This window comes from Bombina bombina, chromosome 4 (genome assembly GCF_027579735.1).
Source record: "Bombina bombina isolate aBomBom1 chromosome 4, aBomBom1.pri, whole genome shotgun sequence".
Taxonomy (NCBI): Eukaryota; Metazoa; Chordata; class Amphibia; order Anura; family Bombinatoridae; genus Bombina; species Bombina bombina.
This window is the reverse complement of record NC_069502.1, coordinates 781,633,864-781,658,030: the sequence shown is the minus strand read 5'-3', so window position 1 is coordinate 781,658,030 and position 24,167 is coordinate 781,633,864. Positions and strand designations below refer to the sequence as shown.

At 38.2% G+C, this 24,167-nt stretch overlaps 1 protein-coding gene across 1 annotated transcript in view; it reads right to left on the bottom strand.

Moving 5' to 3' along the window:
• KMO (kynurenine 3-monooxygenase) overlaps nt 1-24,167 on the bottom strand; it is a 387,978-nt gene that overhangs the window by 269,213 nt on the left and 94,598 nt on the right. Inside the window, exon 3 of the mRNA XM_053711153.1 lies at nt 13,224-13,321. Coding sequence (XP_053567128.1) covers nt 13,224-13,321 — 98 coding nt within the window. The remainder of the gene's footprint in view (nt 1-13,223; nt 13,322-24,167) is intronic.

The following is a 24,167-nucleotide window of genomic DNA, read 5'->3' as shown; positions in this document are numbered from 1 at the left end:
GAGCTTCAATCCTATTGGCTGATCTAATCAGCCAATAGGATTGAGCTTGCATTCTATTGGCTGATTGGGTTAATAAGTGTAATGTAGGTTGCGGCGATGTTAGGGGCAGCAGATTAGGAGTTAATAATATTTAACTAGTGTTTGCGATGTGGGAGTGCAGCGGTTTAGGGGTTAATATGTTTATTCTAGTGGTGGCAATGTCGGGAGCGGCAGATTAGGGGTTAATAATTTTATTTTAGTGTTTGTGATGCGGGAGGGCCTCGGTTTAGGGGTTAATAGGTAGTTTATGGTTGTTAGTGTACTTTTTAGCACTTTAGTTATGAGTCTAATGTTACAGCTTTGTAGCGTAAAACCCATAACTACTGACTTTCAGTTTACGGTATGGATCTTGAGGGTATAGGGTGTACCGCAAACTCGTAATACCGGCGCTATGGAAGTCCCATTGAAAAAGGGCTTTTTGAAAGCTGCGGTAATTACGTTGCGTTACGGCCAAAAAAGTGTCTGGTGCCCCTAAATCTGCAAGACTCATAATACCAGCGGTAGTGAAAAAGAGCCTTAACGCTGCTTTTTCACTCATACCGCAAAACTCGTAATCTAGCCGAAAGTTTTTTACTAATGTTACTATGGTGATCATCACGTGTTGTTTATGATGTCACTTCTGGGGGGAGGGGCCATGGGCCTATATAGGCACACATTTTTCACTCTTGTTTGGTCTGAAGAAGGGCCCGGTTTGATCCCCGAAACGTCACAACAATAAACAATGTTTTGTTTTTCAAAGTCCAGTAAGTGCGGATCTACTTTGTACTATTGATAACCACTCTTCCTGACACCCTGGCCATTCGTTGATGAAGTGAGAGTGCTTATCCCACAACTATTGGCATGTATATATATATATATATATATATATCTCAACAAGTAGGGACTGAACTCACTGGATTCAGTTCAAATAATACCTTATTTATTCAATGGTGACGTTTCGGGGTACGCAAACCCCTTCCTCCGGTTTGAGGAAGGGGTTTGCGTACCCCGAAACGTCACCATTGAATAAATAAGGTATTATTTGAACTGAATCCAGCGAGTGCAGTCCCTACTTGTTGATACTTATTGAAATTTTGACTGAGCACCCTGGTTGCTGACTATCTTTGAATTGCGAGTGCAGATACACAGTGGAAATATATATATATATATATATATATATATACACACACACACACACAGGTGGCACTCGGTTTACGCTGGTTCAATTTGCGCTGTTTCAGAATAACAACCTTTTTTTTCAGTCATGTGACTGCTGTTGAAAAGCATTGACTGCTATTGAAAGCATTGAGAAGCATGGCATACATTAAAATAGCCAGTAGGTGGAGCTTTCCGCTTGTATTGCAGCAAAGACATGCAAAGCCAAGCAAGCCATACGTGATCAATGGATCAGCTTTCAGATCTAGCAGCCACTTCCCTTAGCTGCAGACTCAATGCAGAGAACTGTTTGCAGAAAAAGGCAAGTAAAAAAACATTTTTGTTCATTAAACTTAGTTTGATGATACAGTCTGTTGTGTGATTAAACACAGGCAGGCTGAAATTAATCAGTGTATAACCAGACCTGAGCAATGGAGCCGTTTTTAAAGGAACAAGATCTAGCAGCCACTTCCCTTAGCTGCAGACTCAATGCAGAGAACTGTTTGCCGAAAAATGCAAGTAAAAAAACGATTTTGTTCATTAAACTTAGTTTGATGATGGTACAGTCTGTGCATTTATTTTGTTTTGATTGATGATGATACAATCTATTTAATTAGGTTTACAATGCTGTTTACCATTTAAAGTCTTCATTTCAAAGCTTTAAAAACAATGTATTATTACTTATGACAATTTTGAGAGTTGCCTGGAACCTAACTCCATCACTTCCCATTGACTTACATTATAAACTGGGTTTCAATTTACAACGGTTTTGATTTGCAACCATTCCTCCTGGAACCTAACCCCAGCGTAAACTGAAGGCTACCTATATATATATATATATATATATATATATATATATACACACACACACACACACACATATATATATATATATATATATATATATATATATATACATACATACATACATACATGTAGATATATATATATACACACATATACACACATACACAGTATATATATAACAGGTATGCTGAACAGGACTCGGCAAAGATCCCAACTGCCCAACATATAAGCAGGCACCACAGATTGTTCCAAACACTTTTATTGTGTCAAACACATAACGTTTTGGCCCCCCACAGAGGCCTTGGTCACATGAATAGTAATACACAAACACCGGATATATATATATATATATATATATATATATATATATATATATGTGTGTGTTCATATCCCACCTTGGAGCTGAGTATTACTATAGCCTGTCAGTGTGCCTCTTTGTAGCTACTTCGGTATCTATAATTCAATCTCAGCAGCAGGAGAGACGCTGCAGACATAGTAGATGATGTCATTGTGATAAGCAGTCACGAAGAAGAGGGAAATATTGAGCAGGATTTTCCCAATCTCTGGTTTGGTTTAAGAATATTTTATTATAATATAATATTATATAATATTATTAATATAGATATTATATTTTGTGACTCACAGCATGTCCACTATAGTCCTTATTTTGGAGCAGGGGAATCTTTATTACAATCCTGAGAACAAAGTGGAGAGCTGTGCATGGAGGGCAGCAGCTAAAGTTCCTTCCCAGTTTTAGGCTAGTAGGTTCCCACCTGCATTCTCTTCTTCTCCATCACCACCATCATCTCCGGTTGTAGAGAAGCCAATAAACAAAACAACGTAACCCACTAACCATGTTTAAACACATAGTACAAACTCTGTCAGTACAAGCAACACTAGTAGTTCCACCACCACTAGCAGTTCTAAGAGTAGAAGAGGAAATGTTTTTCCAGTGAGGGCAGAGAGGATAGTGGTGCCACATCTACAACCTGCAAGGAGACCTCCGCAGTGGTAGATAGGCTGGCAGAAGTGACAACTGTGTCTCGTTGCTCAAAGGCTCTAACGCTGTGGGACTACTTTATCAGCATTGGAGATTGGCACTTCCTAAGGTCAAATTAAGTGGCAAGAAAGTTAGACATAAGAGATAGAGAGAGAGTTAGAAAGAAAACATGGCCAGCAAAAGCAGCAACAATACAATATATTTAGCACAGGTAGCACTGCCACCTACTAAAAGCAGCACTACCAGCAGTATTTAGGCAGTATTTAAATAGATAATTATAAGTCTGCCAAGTAGTATTTTTCTCTTGAGTGACAATACAACTGTCTAAAAAATATATATATGTAAACACAAAAAATCTAAAAAGGAAAATATAGGTATAATAAAATGTGAGAAGGGTAGCATGAATAACAGTACCACGTAGTAGGCTGATGTATTAAACCAGTTCTTTTCCTCAGTACACACAAGAGGAACCAATGGGAGATACACTGAAACAAACTAGTACAAACCAATACCAATAAAATCACTAGATGATCCCAGGATGGTATAATGGATGGTATAAAGTAAAATAAAAGTTCTGGTTCCGAAAGGGAAGCAGGAAGCTATAGACCAGTTAGTCTTACATTGGTAGTGGGGAAGATAAGGTATTATATTCATGAGTATATTTGTGTAAACAAGATTATGGGTGGGGCTGATATAACATGCTGCGAATGCAGCTGTTTCCGCACAAGCCATCAGGCTCGCTAAAAATATAAGTAGCAATCATCTCGATCAGATACGATCGGAATGATTGACATCTCCTGCTTGTGGCCGCGAATGTGCAGGGGCGGCATTGCACAAGCATTTCACCAGAAATGCTTGTGCAATGTTAAATGCCAACAGCGTATCCTGTCGGCATTTAGCGATGTCGGATGGACATGATCCGCTACAGCACTTAATAAATCTACCCCTATGAGTTCAGATCAGCATGGTTTTATGAGAAATAGATCATGTCAAACAAATCTAATTAGATTATATTTGGAAGTAAAAATAGATAGGGGAGAATCAGTTGATGTGATATACTTGAATTTTGCAAAGGCATGAGAGATTAATGCACAAAATTAAGGGACTGGGAATAGCTGAAAATGTTAGCTTGTGGATAAATAACTGGATAAAAGACAGGGAGCAACAGGTAGTAAATGGATCATTTTCATATTGGGAAAGGTAATTAGTGGAGTTCATCAGGGATCAGTACAGGGCCCTGTTCTTTTTAATATTTTTTTATTAATCACTTAGAGGAAGGGTTTAATAGCAATATCTCTATTTTTTCAGATGAAACAAGGTTGTGTTAGGTAATTAAATATATTCAAGGCTCATATATAGAGTTGGCAGAAGCCTTGTTTGTTCCAAGGAAATTGTCTGTGGCAAGAGGTCACAATTTAAGGCTGGAGGAAAGGAGAATGAACCTCTAGCATAGTAGATGTTTTTTTCACTTGAAGAGCAGTTGTGGAACTCAATGCTTAAGGAGGTAGTGAATGCAAATACCTTAGATACATTTCTGGCTATAAACAGAATTTAGGGATATGATTGCTTATGCTAAATAGGCCACCTTTTTAATAGAACTCAATAGGAGCTTCTTTATTGTAAATCAAGTTGGATCTGTATAGGTTGAACTTGATGGACTTCTGTCTTGTTTCAACCTCCTCTACTATGTTACTAAGTTACATGATCAGTTACGCATCTTAATTTTATGGTTACAATACTGAAATTGCCATTTTAAAACCATTTTACTTCTACATGCAAGCTTTAACCAGTAAAAACATTTTCCTCAGTCAATTTGCTTTTGGACACAGCAATCTTATTAGCAATACAATTTTTATTAAACACAAACATTTTAGCAGATGCATAGTTATCCAATAATTGTCAGTTTGGATGCTTGATGATTTTTAAATTGTCCTAATTTAATTTTAGTGATTACATCTGCAAAACCACAATTTTTTTTAGTTTTTTTATTTGGCTTAACCACGGCAGCCATCTTTTTGTAATGGTTCACTTTATACAGATCTTTACAGAAACCTCAATATCTTAGCACAGGATGGTCCTAGCTCCTTGGAACAAAAACTGTTTTCTAGATCTCATTACAAGGTACACAATAATATATAAACATTTTGCACACTCTTGATTCTTAGGGGCCAATTTATCAAATGTCGTGTGGACATGATTCACAAGAAATGCTTGTGCAATGCCGCTCCCTGCACATTCGCGACCGCTAGTAGGGGGTGTCAAACATTCTGATCGGGATGATTGCAGTTCACCACCTCAGAAGGCTCGCGCAGAATAAGCTGCATCTGCTGCTTAATAAATGTACCCTTTAGTCTTAAGTCCTAATGTAATAATGAAAAATCGCTGAAAGTCACTCTTTTATTGTAAGGGTTTGAGTCATAGTCCTAGGTAAGTACAGTGTGCATGCAGAACATTTCAGGTTTGAGGCTTCTCTTATTTTTTTTTTTTTATTTTTTTTTATGGGGGCAAGAAAGAGCAATCTTAACATTTACCCTCACTTTCAGGTTGATCATCTCTAGTTGGGAACAAGATAGATTATAACAGATATAAATCCTCTATGGTAGCATTCTGAGTTTGAGATTCCACTGGTCACAGAGCTAGGGCTAGTAGAAATTTGGAGAAAAGCCTACTTTATTCGTGCATTTTGAGAAATAACCAGATGTAATATAAGCATAACAAATAATAAAAATTAACAGTATTTTACACTAATTATGTTTATGATTGACACACCACAATTTGAAGCTACATGTTTGATTAGAAGCTGTGAGATTTGCTCACTTAGGGGCCGATTTATCATGTTCGGGCGGACATCGATAAATGCTTGTGCAATGCTGCCCCCTGCAAATTTGCGGCCAATCGGTCGCTAGCAGGGAGTGTCAATCACCCCGATCGTATCCGAGGTGGTACACCTCAGAGGTGGCAGACGAGATAAGAAGCAGCGGTCTTAACTTTTGTTTTTGGTGAGCCTAAAGGCTCGCGTGGAAGCTGCTGCATTTGCAGAATCATAAATCGGCCCCTCAGTCTCTCGGAAATATTGTGGGAGCTTACGGTAGCAGTAGTCAACTTCGCAGGAAGTAGTTTTCTCAGAACACTTTATGGGAACCCATGCTTTGTGCACAGTAGATAACTTGCATAAGGTTCTTGGTCCAGGTTTTACAAAAACCATCACAGATTCCTCGCTGATGTCCTCAAATCAAGCCTACCCACCACTAATCATCATAGAGAGACAAGTGACATTCATTCTGTAGGATAAGGGTGGGGTCAAATTTCATCATGGCATGTTCTTCAAACTTTTGCAATGTAGATGTAAAGAACCATCCGATAGTATTCTCTGCTACTGCCTCAAACCCTTGAAAATGTTTTGCCCCTGGAAATCTTTCAAACCTGTCCTTGAGTTTCAGTTCATGACATTCAGTCACCTCTTTGCTTTTGACATATATGTTTGTAACCCCCTTGATCTTCTTGTTGAAAAAGAGGAACATATTTTATGTGTTGAAGATTTGACCCTCTGTTGTCCTTCGCAAACTGGCTTTTGTTGTTTCCCATTTAGTTCTTCCTCCACACCTGTCACATATTTTTTGCCATGGGACATTGTGAAGATGTTCCATTTGGCTTTCTCATGGTTAAACAGACTGGTGACATTTTTCTTCTTTTTTTTATATTGGCTTGCAGATCCATCAGAAAAATAGATAATCTTTGTCTCAGGAAAGATCCCTTGTACCTTCACTAGTGTTCTGCTTACTTTCACCAATCGTTCTGAGACATTGAATTCCTTGCTCATTTTGTTCTGGGACCATGAGCTTGGTAACAGACTGAGAATTGTAACTTTGAAGCTCTTAAATTAAAGTGTTCCGTAACAAACAAAAAAGACAATCTGTTATATTCTTCTGTTGACAGAGTTTTGGCACAGTTATACTCTGCTGGAATCGTCTCATTAAATGATTCTTACAGATTTCTTTTAAAGTTTCAGAAATTTTTCCTACTTTAGCTCTCAAAGCACTGTCTTTTCTGCACTTATTTTCCTATTCTTGGATGCAGGGAATACTCCAAGAGCAGCAAAAGCAGAGTCATCCTTCAGAAGAGAATCTTCAGTTAATACATAGTTCTCTCTCTCTGCTTCATACATGTTTCTTTTTCAATCACAAACATTTTTTTGTAGCAGGTGGGACACAATGATCTACCAGGGACACGTTTTAGAGGATTGTTCTTTTCATTTGATATGTGCTCTAATCAAATTTCTCATAGTCCTTTTGTAATAAGTTTGTTGTGATATTCCAAGGAATCATAACAACTGTTACAAAATAGGTAATACAATTTTAATAGAAATTTGTTTTCATGGTACGGTAGTCACTTACTGCTTTTCTCACAGGAGAACCACCACTATAGTTATGTTTATTTGTAAAACACCAAAGTGAACATTGTGTTTTCCAAATTCGGAAAAAAATCTATTCCTTTGTAATTTGAAACACATTTCAGCTTCTAGAATCTAACTCAGGAGAATGCAGCCAACACACTGACAAGCTGTGCCTATAGACTTGCAGGTTTGGGAATGTGCAGACATGCAGAGAAAAATCTTCCTGTCCTAATGTTATGTTTATGCCTGCACCAACATGATACATCATGCTTCACTGTTGCAAGTATCAAATGTAGTAACATTTTAGAGCTCATTGACAAGCATAAGTTATTGTATGTCAATCATGAAAATAATTAATGTAAAATATTGTTAATTTTTATTATTTGTTATGCTTACATCTGGTCATTTCTCAAAACTTACCTCTGTAACCCTTAAAATAAACGTAGGACTAAGACTCGAACCATGAATTGACTGAAAAATTTAACTTTCAGCAGTTTTCATCATAACATTAGGACTTAAGTTCTAAGTCTAAGGGGCCGATTTATTATAGTGCGAGTAGACATGATCCGCTGTAGCAGATCATGTCTGCCGTACATCGATAAATGCCAACAGCATACGCTGTCGTCATTTATCATTGCACAAGCATTTCTAGTGAAATGCTTGTGCAATACTGCCCCCTGCACATTCGTGGACAATCTGCCACTAGCAGGGGGTATCAATCAACCCAATCGTATCCGATAGGGCCGATTGCTGTCCGCCGCCTCATGTGGCAGACAAGTTAAGGAGCAGCGGTCTTAAGACTTAAGACCACTGCTTCTTAATTCCTGTTTCCGGTAAGCCTGAAGGCTCACGTGGAAAAATATGCATTGGGGCCGATTGATGGCTTGATAAATTGGCCCCTAAGGATCAAGAGTGTGCAAAATGTTTATATACTGTATGTACCATGTAATGAGATCTAGAGACCAGTTTTCCTGAGCTGAGATACTGGGGTTTCTGTAAACATCTGCATAATTATTTGTTGAGCAACATGACACAAAAGATGGCTGCCATGGTTAAACCAAGTAAAATAAATATAAAACATTGGTGGTTTTGCCATACCAACACAGAGGCTAATAAAGAAAAAAAATGTAAAATTAAGAATGGTCAAGCACCCATTTTATTTGAATGGGACTAGACGTAGCCAAATAGAGGAGGAAATGTATTTGGGAGTAGTAATAGATAATAAGCTAAAGATAGGCACACAATGCAGGGCAGCGACTTCTAAGGCTAATAAGATTCTAGCATGTATTAAAAGAGGCATTGATGCAAAGGAAGAAATCATAATTCTGTCACTATATAAATCCCTGGTAAGACCTCACCTTGAGTATGGAGTGCAGTTCTGGGGACCAATCTCAAAAAAAGACATTGCAGACATCAGTTTCAGAGATAGGCCACAAAGCTAATAAGGGGAATAGAGAATTTAAGCTATGAGGAGAGGTTAGCCAAACTGGGTCTGTTTTCTTTAGAAAAAAAGGCAGATGAAAGGTGACATGATTACTTTTTATAAATATATTTAAGGCCCATATAAAGAGATGGCAGAAGCTCTGTTTATTCCAAGAAAAAACATTGTGACAAGAGGTCACAATTTAAGGGTAGAGGAAAGGAGATTTAATCTCCTGCAATATAAAAGTGTTTTCACTGTAAGAGCAAAAACATTTTTTAACTCATTACCTGATTTAGATACATTTCTGGCTAGAAACAGAATTCAGGGATATGATTGCTTGTGTTAAATGGGTCACTGTTTTTAATAGGATTAATTTAAGCTCAACTGGAGCTTTTTTGCAAGTATATTAAGGTTTGTATAGGTTGAACTCAATGTACTTCTGTCTTTTTTTTTTCAACCTCATCTACTATGTTACAACTTTAGTATGTTGTGTACAGTAAGTGCAATATGGTATTATTAAATATAGTAGGTTAGGTTGCAAGAAGACACAAAGTAAATTGAGTTACATCTTTACTGATCCTCTTCCACCTTTAAAAAAAGCCAAACAAAACTACCAAATGAGCCGTCAGTAATATCTTTAAAATGCTATCTGAGCCCTTTTAAAAGCTAGCATATTGGCAGTCGCTACCTCCTCAGGCAAATAGTTTCTTGGAATAAAAAAAAAAGTGTTCCAGTGATCCATGAACATATTTATATAATGTAATCTTATTACATCTCATGCACCAGAGTAAACATACCTTATTTGGCTAACCTTTCTTTATTCAATTTAGTGGCCTTCTTTAAAAAAATCTTGTTCTGCAACATAATTTTTAACAAATGCCATACAGGGCATAGTGCTTTGTCCTGGACCATGAGAAAGAAAGCTGATCTCACTGTTGCAGGAGTAACACATTGTAGAAATAGCATAATTGAGGATACCCTAGGCTAGCAATCGCAGGGACAAGGTGTCCTTGTGAACCTATGCCTACCAGTGATTTGCCTCTATTTGCGAGATACACACGGTAATCAGTGTGTATCTCATGCTGTTGCTGAATACTAACATGTGAGACTATACAGCAACAGCAAAGTAACTATCAAACATAACAATCATTGTTACAGCCAATCACAGTGATTGTATACTAAAAGTGGACACTTCAGTGATGACCAAACAAAGTGTCCCATAGCCATGTGATTATTGTGGCAGCCAGTTATATGTATGGATGCATTTAACAAGAGGATAATCAAGGTAAAACCAATAGTGAGCAAAAATGAACAAAATGCCAATTTCAGAACAGAAACTGGGAAAAACCTCTGTCCTTAAGGGGTGTAACAAGATCAGTTCCTGATGCTTCCACTGGATCTGTTGCAGAGGAATTAGTTTTGTTGCATTTCCTGTTTTAAGTATGTCTAATGTAGTTCTTATAATATTCAGGATTATTAAACATTGTATCTTAATTGTTGCTAAGAACTGACTTGACAACGATGTAATATACAGTCAGTGGTTAGCCATTGTTTAACCTAAGACAGAGTGGTCTGGGTCATACTTATAATGAACCAGTCAGTCACACTGAGTAAGGTGCTAACAGCTGATTTCTGTAAGAAGCTTCATATAACTGAGATAGCGATATTGTACTGTTTGTATTTTACTACAACTTCATACATACATGATACAATTATAGAGGATAAGGTACCTGTTAATTGGTAGTAAATTTGCTCAATCGTATGTTGCGGCTACAGCCGTTGTTTAGTATGATCGCTCCGATGTGGTAGCAAGAGGAGGAGGACAGGAATCAGAACAGCTGAGCTTGCAATGCGTGATAGGTTACCATGGAATTTCGGACACAGGGAGTTCTGTTTAGTAGACAGGTTACCTGTGAGGATCTGTACTTCAGTTCTATGCCGGAAGACTTGTAAGTCAAGAGATCTAGATGAAATGCGAGCAGTAATAGCGGATGCGGCAGGAAAAGCGCAGGTGTACAAATCCGGTGCAAAAAAAGATTACCAAGCAAAGATTTGAAGGTGAGCAGGTCTTAAAGACGGAACAGGTGAAAATGAGGCTAATAGGATCAAGTGTCAAGGAGGATGTAAACAAACCATGACAAGGGGTTAACAGCTGGTCACCAAAATACTCAAAGTAAGGTATTTCCATGGATTTATATAGGGGCATAATTATACTTTCCATTTTTGTATCCATGACCCATTTTATACATGCTAATGTCTTCTTTGCTTTGGAAGCTTCTCTCTGACATTGAGAACTAGTTTTCATTTTTTGTCCACCTTTGTTTTGCCAAGTCTTTCCAATTTAAAGGGAAAGCAAAGTTAAACTTAAATTGGTTAGATAGATCATGACATTTTAAAAATAACTTTCCAAATGACTTATTAATTATGCTTAATTCTCTTTGTATTCTTTGTTAAAGGAGTAATCCAAGGTGAGCTCAGGAGTCTGCACGTGTCTTTAGCCACCTGACAGCAGTGCCTGCAAAAATGTTTACAGCAATGTTATACATAGTTGCAAATACTTCTTATGGTTGATGACATTTGCACTCTCTAATCTATCAGCCTACCTAGGATTACTCTTCAACAAAAGATACCAAGAACACAAAGTCAATTTGATATTATACATAATTGGAAAATGTATTAAATTTGCATGCTCAACCTGAATTATATTTCATTTTCACTTTAATGTCCCTTTAAGTAATATGTAGCTTATTTTGCTTCTAAAATAGGCCCAATACAATATACTTTACTTTTGTTCATTTCAGGGCCAGACAAGGGCCAAAAATAGGCCTGGGCATTTCAAGACAAAGCCCCCACTCCCCACTTTGGTATCCTAAAACTGACAAGTATAATGTAATAGTTCATTTTGCAAACACATTTTAAGTTTTGTAAAACCCTTCTGTCACTACGTTTGTAAATTGGTTGTCATTAAATAGTAAACAAAAAAGTGAAATGTGGTAAAAATAAAATAAAAAAAGAGTCTACTGAACATTGTAATAAAGTAGATAAGGATAAAAGAACAAAAAATTCAATCTAGTTCAACCTACCTAATTCACAATAGATGCCAATTGAACTTACATTCACACAATTAGAAAACCAACTAGACAAGCAATCATATCCATAAATTCTGTTTTAAAAAAATGTATCTAAGCCATTTTAAAATGTATATACGCTATTGACATCCACTACCTCCTTAGGCAAAGAGTTCCACAATTTGATTGCTCTTTAGTATAACTATAACAGTATAGTTACTATAGTTACTGTGAGCCCTCTTTTGCAGGGTGAATACACAGAGGGTCCAAATGATGCAGGTGGAACCCAGAAACCACTGGGTTTTCCCACTAGCAATGCCACAACTGACTGAAGCGCACAATGTCCTAGATGTGGGTCCTGTCTGAATTGAAACTCCTGTAGTTACAACCCTGCCCAAGGGGCAGGACACGGGTAAACCCAAAATTACTGATAGACGCAATGCAATACCACAAAAAGGGCAGAATGTTTTTTGTCACCTAGTGTCTGCCATTTAGCAGCCTACAGATCCAACAATTGTGTAGAGGACCATTTTGGTATAATGCTAGGGGCAGGGACACAACTGGCCACAACCCAACAGGAAAATTCCCTGTATGGACTATACTCTGTCCAGGGCTTTGTTCCTTATGAATTTAATGAATTTACTAAATCTCTTTGTTGAGGGTCTTTCCACCAGATGTTTAAACATCTGCTAATTGTTGCCTAGATTACGAGTGGAGCACAAAATAACGCTTTTGCAAGAATGATATTTGCACTCCACGCAATAATACCAGCGCACATAAATATGCGCTGGTATTACAAGTTATTTTGTAAATTTGGCCTGTCTCTACCTCGTGCTTCCTCTTCTAACTAATACCCAGCTATTTCCCTGGACACCAACTTCTGCACTAGCACCACCCTTCTTCAATTTACAATCTGCTATGTAATAACCAATTTCCTTTAAAGAATAATATGCTCACACTTGCCACAAAAGTATTAAATTTGGAAGCAACTTCTCCTGTAGTACAAACATATTACAATCTGTGGACTGGATGAGATTCTCACTCAACATTTTGTATACACACACACATACTGAATACTACACACTGATATAACAAATGTAAGGTTAAGTCATTTTTTGTAAGAGAATCTACACAAAATGTCCCACCTATTTTTACCCTTCAGATACCTTCGGACACTGCACTACAGACAACAGTAATCCCTCACACACACCTTTTTCATCAAACAGCAGAAGCCCAAACCTAAGTAGAGGTTTAACCCATCAGCCCCTATACAGCAGCTGCAACCTTATTGAACATGGTAAGGGAAGAAATACTTAAGTATTCTGTAACACATACTGCATATAAAGCACTGTAACTTACCTTGTCTTCCAGATCCACAGCTTTAAGTGCTTGAAGTCCTCTGTATGAAAGGGCCAAGTTGATACTTCTTCCACTAACAGTTTCTGAAGCTCGGATATCTAAATCAGATAAACATTTCATTAGGGAAAGTTATACATTAGTATAAATAACCATAATAACTGTAAATCTGTTTACTCAATATAGTAAAAGCATTCGCCAGTGAGATGATGATGATCATCATCATCATCATCATCATCAATTTATATAGCACTGTAAAATTCCATAGAGCTGGGTACAGAAATAGGAGTATGTAACAGAGTAAACAAATCTAGACAAGGAGAAAAAGGGCCCTGCTCCAAAGAGCTTACAGTCTACAGGTTTAGGGTGCAGAGACATGAGGTTTGGTGAAACTTATCTAGTGAATTGTAGTTTCAGCAGTGAGTCAAGACAGTTCAAGATTTATTTTGGCTAGGATGAAAAACCGAGGAGAGATGGTAAGCCTCTCTTAATAGGTGGGTTTTTAAGAGCATCTGAAGTAGTTGGAGACAGTCTGATAGACCGGGGTAGAGCATTACAGAGGACAAGAACAGTGCGTGAAGTCTTGGAGGCGAGAGAGGGTCGTAGAGATAATAGGCGTAGAGAAACATAGGTCATTGGTTTACTTAGGGAGATGAGACTAGCTGAAGCATTTATAATAGATTGGAGGGGTAAAAGACAGTGGTTGAGAAGGCCATTTAGATTGTCATAGTCAATAAATGAATGAATACATTTTTTTGTAGTTTCCTGAATAAGGAAAGGTCGAATTTTGAAATGTTGCTTAGTCAGAAAGACACACACACACACACAGATAGGCACACACACAGAGAAAGAGATAGCCAGAGACAGATAGGTACACACACACAGAGAGATAGGCACACACACATACACACACAGATAGTCAGAGAGAGACAGGCACACACATAGATAGTCAGAGAGAGACAGGCACACACACAGAAAGAGATAGGTTCACACACACAGAGACAGATAGTCAGAGAGAGAGGCGCACACACACAGAAAGAGATAGTCAGAGAGAGATAGGCACACACACACAGAAAGAGATAGGCACACACACAGAAAGAGATAGAGAGATAGGCACACACAAAGATAGTCAGAGAAATAGGTACAAACACAGGAGAGAAATAGGCAGAGAGAGATAGATACAGAGAGAGAGAGAAATAGGTACACACACACAGAGATAGGTACATACACACAGAAAGAGATAGTCAGGGAGAGATAGGCACACACACAGAGAGAGAGAGAGAGAGAGAGAGAGAGAGAGAGAGAGAGAGAGAGGCGCACACACAGAGATATATAGTCAGAGAGAGATAGCCAGAGAAATAGGTACACACACAGGAGAGGGATAGGCAGAGATAGATAGGTACACACAGAGAGAGAGAAATAGGTACACACACAGAGAGATAGTCAGAGAGAGATAGGCACACACACACAGAGAGATATAGGCACACACACACACAGGGAGAGATAGGCACACACACACACACAGATAGTCAGAGAGAGAGATAAGCACACACAGAGAGAGACAGGTGGGGAAAGAGATAGACAGACAAAGCAGGCAGAGACGGACAGAGATATAAACTGGCAGAGAGAAAGACACAGATAGACACTATTAAATTATTTTAATATTGATTTTAAATAAATATTTATTTTGTGTATTTTTTTTAAAATTATAATAAAATTGTCACTTGTTAATGTACTAAACTTGGTTTCAGTACATATTTATCATAAGTTTAAATGTAGCAATGCAATTCAATGAAAATACAATAACTCAAGACTACAACACAAAAGACAATATAATATTTTAAAATAATTATAATTCAGTTTTCATACAAAAAGGAAATTCAATGGCAAAAAGCTTTTTTTAAAGGCACAGCAAACCTCTTGAGATTTACAAAATCGGATTGAACTTGAATCTGATTGGCTGATTCAATCAGCCAATCAGATTTTTCTACCTTAATTCCGATTGGCTGATATAATCCTATCAGCCAATCGGAATTCGACGGACGCCATCTTGGATGACGTCATTTAAAGGAACATCATTTGTCGGGAAGTCGTCGTGCCGGATGGATGCTCCGCGGCGGAGGAGCGAGAAAAGAAGATTGAAGATGCCGCTTTGCTTGAAGACATCACCGGATGGAAGAAGACTCTCTGCCGCTTGCTTGAAGACATCGCCCGGATGGAAGAAGACTTCTTTGCCGCTTGATTGAAGACATCGCCCGGATCGGATGAAGAGTTCTGACCGGCTGGGTGAATACAAGGTAGGGAGATCTTCAGGGGGGTAGTGTTAGGTTTATTTAAGGGGGGTTTGGGTTAGATTAGGGGTATGTGGGTGGTGGGTTATAATGTTGGGGGGTGGTATTGTGTGTTTTTTTCAGGCAAAAGAGCAGTTTTCTTTGGGGCATGCCCCGCAAAAGGCCCTTTTAAGGGCTGGTAAGGTAAAAGAGCTAACTTTTTTATTTTATTTTATTAGGGGGCTTAGAATAGGTGTAATTAGCTTAAAAATCTTGTAATCTTTTTTTTATTTTTTGCAATTTAGTGGGGGGGTTTTTGTAATTTAGTTTAGTTTATTTAATTGTATTTTAGTTTAGATATTTGTAGTTTATTTAATTTATTGATAGTGTAGGTGTATTAGTAACTTAGGTTAGGATTTATTTTACAGGTAAATTGGTAATTATTTTAACTAGGTAGCTATTAAATAGTTATTAACTATTTAATAGCTATTGTACCTAGTTAAAATAAATACCAAGTTACCTGTAAAATAAATATAAACCCTAAAATAGCTACAATGTAATTATTAATTATATTGTAGCTATCTTAGGGTTTATTTTATAGGTAAGTATTTAGATTTAAATAGGAATATTTTAATTAATAATATTAATATTAGATTTATTTTAATAAGAGTTTAGTTAGGGATGTTAGAGTTAGATAGGGTTATTATACTTAATATATATATAATATAATAACGATATTAACTATATTAACCCTAATATAATTAGGGTTAATATAGTTAATATAGCTGGCGGCGGTGTAGGGGGATTAGATTAGGGGTTAATACATTTATTATAGGTGGCGGCGGTGTAGGGGGATTTAGATTAGATGCAAAAGAGCTGTTTACTTTGTGACAAAGCCCCACCAAAAGCCCTTTTAAGGGCTGGTAAAAGAGCTGAATTCTTTGGGGCATGCCCCGCAAAAAGCCCTTTTAAGGGCTGGCAATAGAACAGTTTACTTTGGGATAATGCCACGCAAAAAGCCCTTTTCAGGGCTATTTGTAGGGTTATACTTAGGTTTAGTGGTAGGGATAGTTTAGTATTTTAGGGGTTAAATAGTTTAATATAGCTGGCGGCGGGGTAGGGGGATTAGATTAGGGGTTGATTAATTTAATATAGCTGGTGGCGGTGTAGGGGGATTAGATTAGGGGTTAAATAATTTAATATAGGTGGCAGCGGTGTAGGGGGATTAAATTAGGGGTTAATAATTTTAAAATAGATGGTGTCGGGGTAGGGGCTCACTTTAGGGGGTAGGTAAGGTAGATGGCGGCGGGGTAGGGGCTCACATTAGGGGGTTATATATTTAATATAGCTGGCGGCGGGGTCCGGGAGCGGCGGTTTAGGGGTTAATAACTTTATTAGGTGGCGGCAGGGTCCGGGAGCGGCGGTTTAGTGGTTAATACATTTTTTTTATTGTTAGGATAGTGAGGGGGGATAGCGGTTAGAGGGTTAATTGTGTCGGGCTATGTTAGGGAGGCGTGTTAGACAGTACAGGAGATTTAATAATTTAGTAAGGTTTTGTAGGCGCCGGCAATTTGTACTTACGCAGATTTCTGGACATTGCTGGTTTGTGAGACTTACGGCACTTTAGCATCTGACGACGCCGTATATAGGATAGCTCGAGTTGCGAGCTGAAACTGCGGGCGGTGGGGGTTCCCTCGCTTGCGCCGCAAACTACGCTGCATATCGGATCGCGCCCCAACTTTGCAATATTTTTTCTTTAATAAGTTTGCTCCCTTTTCAAGTAATTTAGCTATGAAAATTGAGCAATTACAAATTCCCAGAACTTGAAATGCCCCCTGCTGACGTATCAAGGCTAACTTTGCTACAAATATGTCCCTAATTGGCTTTATCAAATAGCCACTGCAAAACAATCGGCTAGATTACGAGTTTTGCGTTATGAGGAGTGAGGTATTAACTTGCACGTTATTGTCACCGCTCACTTACCTACTGCTCTGGAATTACAGGTTTTTCTAAACCCGGCATTAAAAGGCAAGAAGTGAGCGTAGCGCAAAATTGTGCTCCATACCGCACACCAATACCAGCGCTGCTTAAGTAAGCGGTTAGCTGGTTATACGTGCTTGTGAACGATTTCCCCATAGACATCAATGGGGAGAGCCGGCTCAGTAACGCAGCCCCATTGATTCCTATGGGGAAACACATTTTATGTTTACACCTAACACCCTAACATAAACCCCGAGTCTAAACACCCCTAATCTTACACTTATTAACCCCTAATCTGCCGCCCCCGACATCTTCATTATATTTATTAACCCCTAATCTGCTGCTCCCAACATCGCCGACACCTTCATTATATTTATTAACCCCTAATCTGCTGCCCCCAACATCGCCGACACCTACATTATATTTATTAACCACTAATCTGCTGTGTCCCTAAAATGGCGTCCCTTAGATTCCGATTGGCTGATAGAATTCTATCAGCCAATCGGAATTAAGGTTGAAAAAATCCTATTGGCTGATGCAATCAGCCAATAGGATTGAACTTCAATCCTATTGGCTGATCAAATCAGCCAATAGGATTGAGCTTGCATTCTATTGGCTGATTGGAACAGCCAATTGAATGCAAGCTCAATCCTATTAATTGATTGGATCAACCTTAATTCCGATTGGCTGATAGAATTCTATCAGCCAATCGGAATCTAAGGAACGCCATCTTGGATGACGTCACTTAAAGGTACCTTCATTCGTCGGATAGTCGTCATGGATGATGAAGATAGAAGATGCCGTCTGGCTTCGTTGAGGATGGATGTCGGATCTTCAAAGTAAGTGGATCTTCAGGGGGTTAGTGTTAGGTTTTTTAAGGGTTTATTGGGTGAGTTTTATTTTTAGGTTAGGGCTTTGGGCCGCAATAGAGCTAAATGCCCTTTTAAGGGCAATGCCCATCCAAATGCCATTTTCAGGGCAATGGGGGGCTTAGGTTTTTCTAGTTAGGGTTTTATTTGGGGGTTGGTTGTGTGGGTGGTGGGTTTTACTGTTGGGGGGGTTGTTTGTATTATTTTTTTTCAGGTGAAAGAGTCGATTTCTTTGGGGCAATGCCCCGCAAAAGGCCCTTTTAAGGGCTATTGGTAGTTTAGTTTAGGCGGGGGAGGGGGAGTTTATTTTGGGGGGGCTTTTTTATTTTGATAGGGCTATTAGATTAGGTGTAATTAGTTTAAAGATCTAGTAATTTGTTTTTTATTTTCTGTAATTTAGTGTTTGTTTGTTTTTTGTAATTTAGGTAATTGTATTTAATTTATTTAATTGTATTTAATTTAGGTAATTTATTTAATTGTAGTGTAAGGTTAGGTGTTAGTGTAACTTAGGTTAGGTTTTATTTTACAGGTAAATTATTTTAGCTAGGTAGTTAGTAAATAGTTAATAACTATTTAGTAACTATTCTACCTAGTTAAAATAAATACAAACTTGCCTGTAAAATAAAATAAAACCTAAGCTAGCTACAATGTAAATATTATATATTATAAAGTTATATTATAGCTAGCTTAGGGTTTATTTTACAGTTAAGTATTTAGTTTTAAATAGGAATAATTTAGGTAATAATTGTAGGTTTTATTTATATTTATTTTAATTATATTTAAGTTAGGGGGTGTTAGGGTTAGACTTTAGTTTAGGGGTTAATAAATATAATATAGTGGTGGTGACGTTGGGGGCGGCAGATTAGGGGTTAATAAGTGTAGGTAGGTGGCGATGATGTTAGGGACAGCAGATTAATGGTTAATAATATTTAACTAGTGTTTGCAAGGTGGGAGTACGGCGGTTTAGGGGTTAATATGTTTATTCTAGTGGCGGCGATGTCGGGAGCGGCAGATTAGGGGTTAATTTTATTTTAGTGTTTGCAATGCGGTTGGGCCTCGGTTTATGGGGTTAATAGGTAGTTTATGGGTGTTAGTGTACTTTTTAGCACTTTAGTTATGAGTTTTATGCTACAGCGTTTATAGTGTAAAACTCATAACTACTGACTTTAGAATGGGCTACGAATCTTGCGGGATAGGCTGTACCGCTCACTTTTTGGCCTAAAAAAAAAAGCTTGTAATACCGGTGCAATGGAAGTCCTATTGAAAATAGACTATACACAAATTGCGTAAGTTGATTTGCGGTAAGGCCAAAAAAGTGTGCGGTGCCCCTAAATCTGCAAGACTCGTAATACCAGCAGTAGTAAAAAAGCAGCGTTATGAGCCTTAACGCTGCTTTTTTACTCTTAACGCGAGACTCGTAATGTCGCCGAATGTATTTTAAGCCAACTTTATGACAGTGGCTTGCCTTGCTGTCTTGGGACTAAAGCCCCAGGTAGATCTATTTCATGTTTGTTTGTGTTTTTGCTATATTGATTAAGTTTGGACAGGGGTAGGAACATGCATAAATTGTCAAAAAGTTAGTTTTTTTTTATACCTACTCATTTTATGGATCAATTGCAAGATGATTCATAGTGCCAAAAATAATATAGATATAAAATCCTAAACCTTGAAAAGGTGAACTGATGCTAAATATGGAACAACATAATTTATGTAAGAACTTACCTGATAAATTCATTTCTTTCATATTAGCAAGAGTCCATGAGCTAGTGACGTATGGGATATACATTCCTACCAGGAGGGGCAAAGTTTCCCAAACCTCAAAATGCCTATAAATACACCCCTCACCACACCCACAAATCAGTTTAACGAATAGCCAAGAAGTGGGGTGATAAGAAAAAAGTGCGAAAGCATATAAAATAAGGAATTGGAATAATTGTGCTTTATACAAAAAAATCATAACCACCACAAAAAGGGTGGGCCTCATGGACTCTTGCTAATATGAAAGAAATGAATTTATCAGGTAAGTTCTTACATAAATTATGTTTTCTTTCATGTAATTAGCAAGAGTCCATGAGCTAGTGACGTATGGGATAATGACTACCCAAGATGTGGATCTTTCCACGCAAGAGTCACTAGAGAGGGAGGGATAAAATAAAGACAGCCAATTCCTGCTGAAAATAATCCACACCCAAAATAAAGTTTAATGAAAACATAAGCAGAAGATTCAAACTGAAACCGCTGCCTGAAGTACTTTCCTACCAAAAACTGCTTCAGAAGAAGAAAACACATCAAAATGGTAGAATTTAGTAAAAGTATGCAAAGAGGACCAAGTTGCTGCTTTGCAAATCTGATCAACCGAAGCTTCATTCCTAAACGCCCAGGAAGTAGAAACTGACCTAGTAGAATGAGCTGTAATCCTTTGAAGCAGAGTTTTACCCGACTCGACATAGGCATGATGAATTAAAGATTTCAACCAAGATGCCAAAGAAATGGCAGAAGCTTTCTGGCCTTTTCTAGAACCGGAAAAGATAACAAATAGACTAGAAGTCTTTCGGAAAGACTTAGTAGCTTCAACATAATATTTCAAAGCTCTAACAACATCCAAAGAATGCAACGATTTCTCCTTAGAATTCTTAGGATTAGGACATAATGAAGGAACCACAATTTCTCTACTAATGTTGTTGGAATTCACAACCTTAGGTAAAAATTTAAAAGAAGTTCGCAACACCGCCTTATCCTGATGAAAAATCAGAAAAGGAGACTCACAAGAAAGAACAGATAATTCAGAGACTCTTCTGGCAGAAGAGATCGCCAAAAGGAACAAAACTTTCCAAGAAAGTAATTTAATGTCCAATGAATGCATGTGTTCAGAAGGAGGAGCTTGAAGAGCCCCCAGAACCAAATTCAAACTCCAAGGAGGAGAAATTGACTTAATGACAGGTTTTATACGAACCAAAGCTTGTACAAAACAATGAATATCAGGAAGATTAGCAATCTTTCTGTGAAAAAGAACAGAAAGAGCAGAGATTTGTCCTTTCAAGGAACTTGCGGACAAACCTTTATCAAAACCATCCTGAAGAAACTGTAAAATTCTCGGTATTCTAAAAGAATGCCAAGAAAAATGATGAGAAAGACACCAAGAAATATAAGTCTTCCAGACTCTATAATATATCTCTCTAGATACAGATTTACGAGCCTGTAACATAGTATTAATCACAGTCAGAGAAACCTCTTTGACCAAGAATCAATCGTTCAATCTCCATACCTTTAAATTTAAGGATTTGAGATCCTGATGGAAAAAAGGACCTTGCGACAGAAGGTCTGGTCTTAACGGAAGAGTCCACGGTTGTCAAGAGGCCATCCGGACAAGATCCGCATACCAAAACCTGTGAGGCCATGCCGGAGCTACCAGCAGAACAAACGAGCATTCCTTCAGAATCTTGGAGATTACTCTTGGAAGAAGAACTAGAGGCGGAAAGATATAGGCAGGATGATACTTCCAAGGAAGTGATAATGCATCCACTGCCTCCGCCTGAGGATCCCGGGATCTGGACAGATACCTGGGAAGTTTCTTGTTTAGATGAGACGCCATCAGATCTATTTCTGGAAGTTCCCACATTTGAACAATCTGAAGAAATACCTCTGGGTGAAGAGACCATTCGCCCGGATGCAACGTTTGGCGACTGAGATAATCCGCTTCCCAATTGTCTATACCTGGGATATGAACCGCAGAGATTAGACAGGAGCTGGATTCCGCCCAAACCAGAATTCGAGATACTTCTTTCATAGCCAGAGGACTATGAGTCCCTCCTTGATGATTGATGTATGCCACAGTTGTGACATTGTCTGTCTGAAAACAAATGAACGATTCTCTCTTCAGAAGAGGCCAAGACTGAAGAGCTCTGAAAATTGCACGGAGTTCCAAAATATTGATCGGTAATCTCACCTCCTGAGATTCCCAAACTCCTTGTGCCGTCAGAGAGCCCCACACAGCTCCCCAACCTGTAAGACTTGCATCTGTTGAAATTACAGTCCAGGTCGGAAGAACAAAAGAAGCCCCCTGAATTAAACGATGATGATCTGTCCACCACGTCAGAGAGTGTCGTACAATCGGTTTTAAAGATATTAATTGAGATATCTTTGTGTAATCCCTGCACCATTGATTCAGCATACAGAGCTGAAGAGGTCGCATGTGAAAACGAGCAAAGGGGATCGCGTCCGATGCAGCAGTCATAAGACCTAGAATTTCCATGCATAAGGCTACCGAAGGGAATGATTGTGACTGAAGGTTTCGACAAGCTGAAATCAATTTTAGACGTCTCTTGTCTGTCAAAGACAGAGTCATGGACACTGAATCTATCTGGAAACCCAGAAAGGTTGCCCTTGTCTGAGGAATCAATGAACTTTTTAGTGAATTGATCCTCCAACCATGATCTTGAAGAAACAACACAAGTCGATTCGTATGAGATTCTGCTAAATGTAAAGACTGAGCAAGAACCAAGATATCGTCCAAATAAGGAAATACCACAATACCCTGTTCTCTGATTACAGACAGAAGGGCACCGAGAACCTTTGTAAAAATTCTTGGAGCTGTAGCTAGGCCAAACGGCAGAGCCACAAACTGGTAATGCTTGTCCAGGAAAGAGAATCTCAGGAACTGATAGTGATCTGGATGAATCGGAATATGCAGATATGCATCCTGTAAATCTATTGTGGACATATAATGCCCTTGCTGAACAAAAGGCAAGATAGTCCTTACAGTTACCATTTTGAATGTTGGTATCCTTACATAACGATTCAATATTTTTAGATCCAGAACTGGTCTGAAGGAATTCTCCTTCTTTGGTACAATGAAGAGATTCGAATAAAACCCCAGCCCCTGTTCCAGAACTGGAACTGGCATAATTACTCCAGCCAACTCTAGATCTGAAACACATTTCAGAAATGCTTGAGCTTTCACTGGATTTACTGGGACACGGAAAAGAAAAAATCTCTTTGCAGGAGGTCTTATCTTGAAACCAATTCTGTACCCTTCTGAAACGATGTTCTGAATCCAAAGATTGTGAACAGAATTGATCCAAATTTCTTTGAAAAAACGTAACCTGCCCCCTACCAGCTGAGCTGGAATGAGGGCCGCACCTTCATGTGGACTTAGAAGCTGGCTTTGCTTTTCTAGAAGGCTTGGATTTATTCCAGACTGGAGATGGTTTCCAAACTGAAACTGCTCCTGAGGATGAAGGATCAGGCTTTGTTCTTTGTTGAAACGAAAGGAACGAAAACGATTATTAGCCCTGTTTTTACCCTTAGATTTTTTATCCTGTGGTAAAAAAGTTCCTTTCCCACAAGTAACAGTTGAGATAATAGAATCCAACTGAGAACCAAATAATTTGTTACCCTGGAAAGAAAGGGAAAGTAGAGTTGATTTAGAAGACATATCAGCATTCCAAGTTTTAAGCCATAAAGCTCTTCTAGCTAAAATAGCTAGAGACATAAACCTGACATCAACTCTGATAATATCAAAAATGGCATCACAGATAAAATTATTAGCATGTTGAAGAAGAAGAATAATAATATGAGAATCATGATCTGTTACTTGTTGCGCTAAAGTTTCCAACCAAAAAGTTGAAGCTGCAGCAACATCAGCCAATGATATAGCAGGTCTAAGAAGATTACCTGAACACAGATAAGCTTTTCTTAGAAAGGATTCAATTTTCCTATCTAAAGGATCCTTAAACGAAGTACCATCTGCCGTAGGAATAGTAGTACGTTTAGCAAGGGTAGAAATAGCCCCATCAACTTTAGGGATTTTGTCCCAAAATTCTAATCTG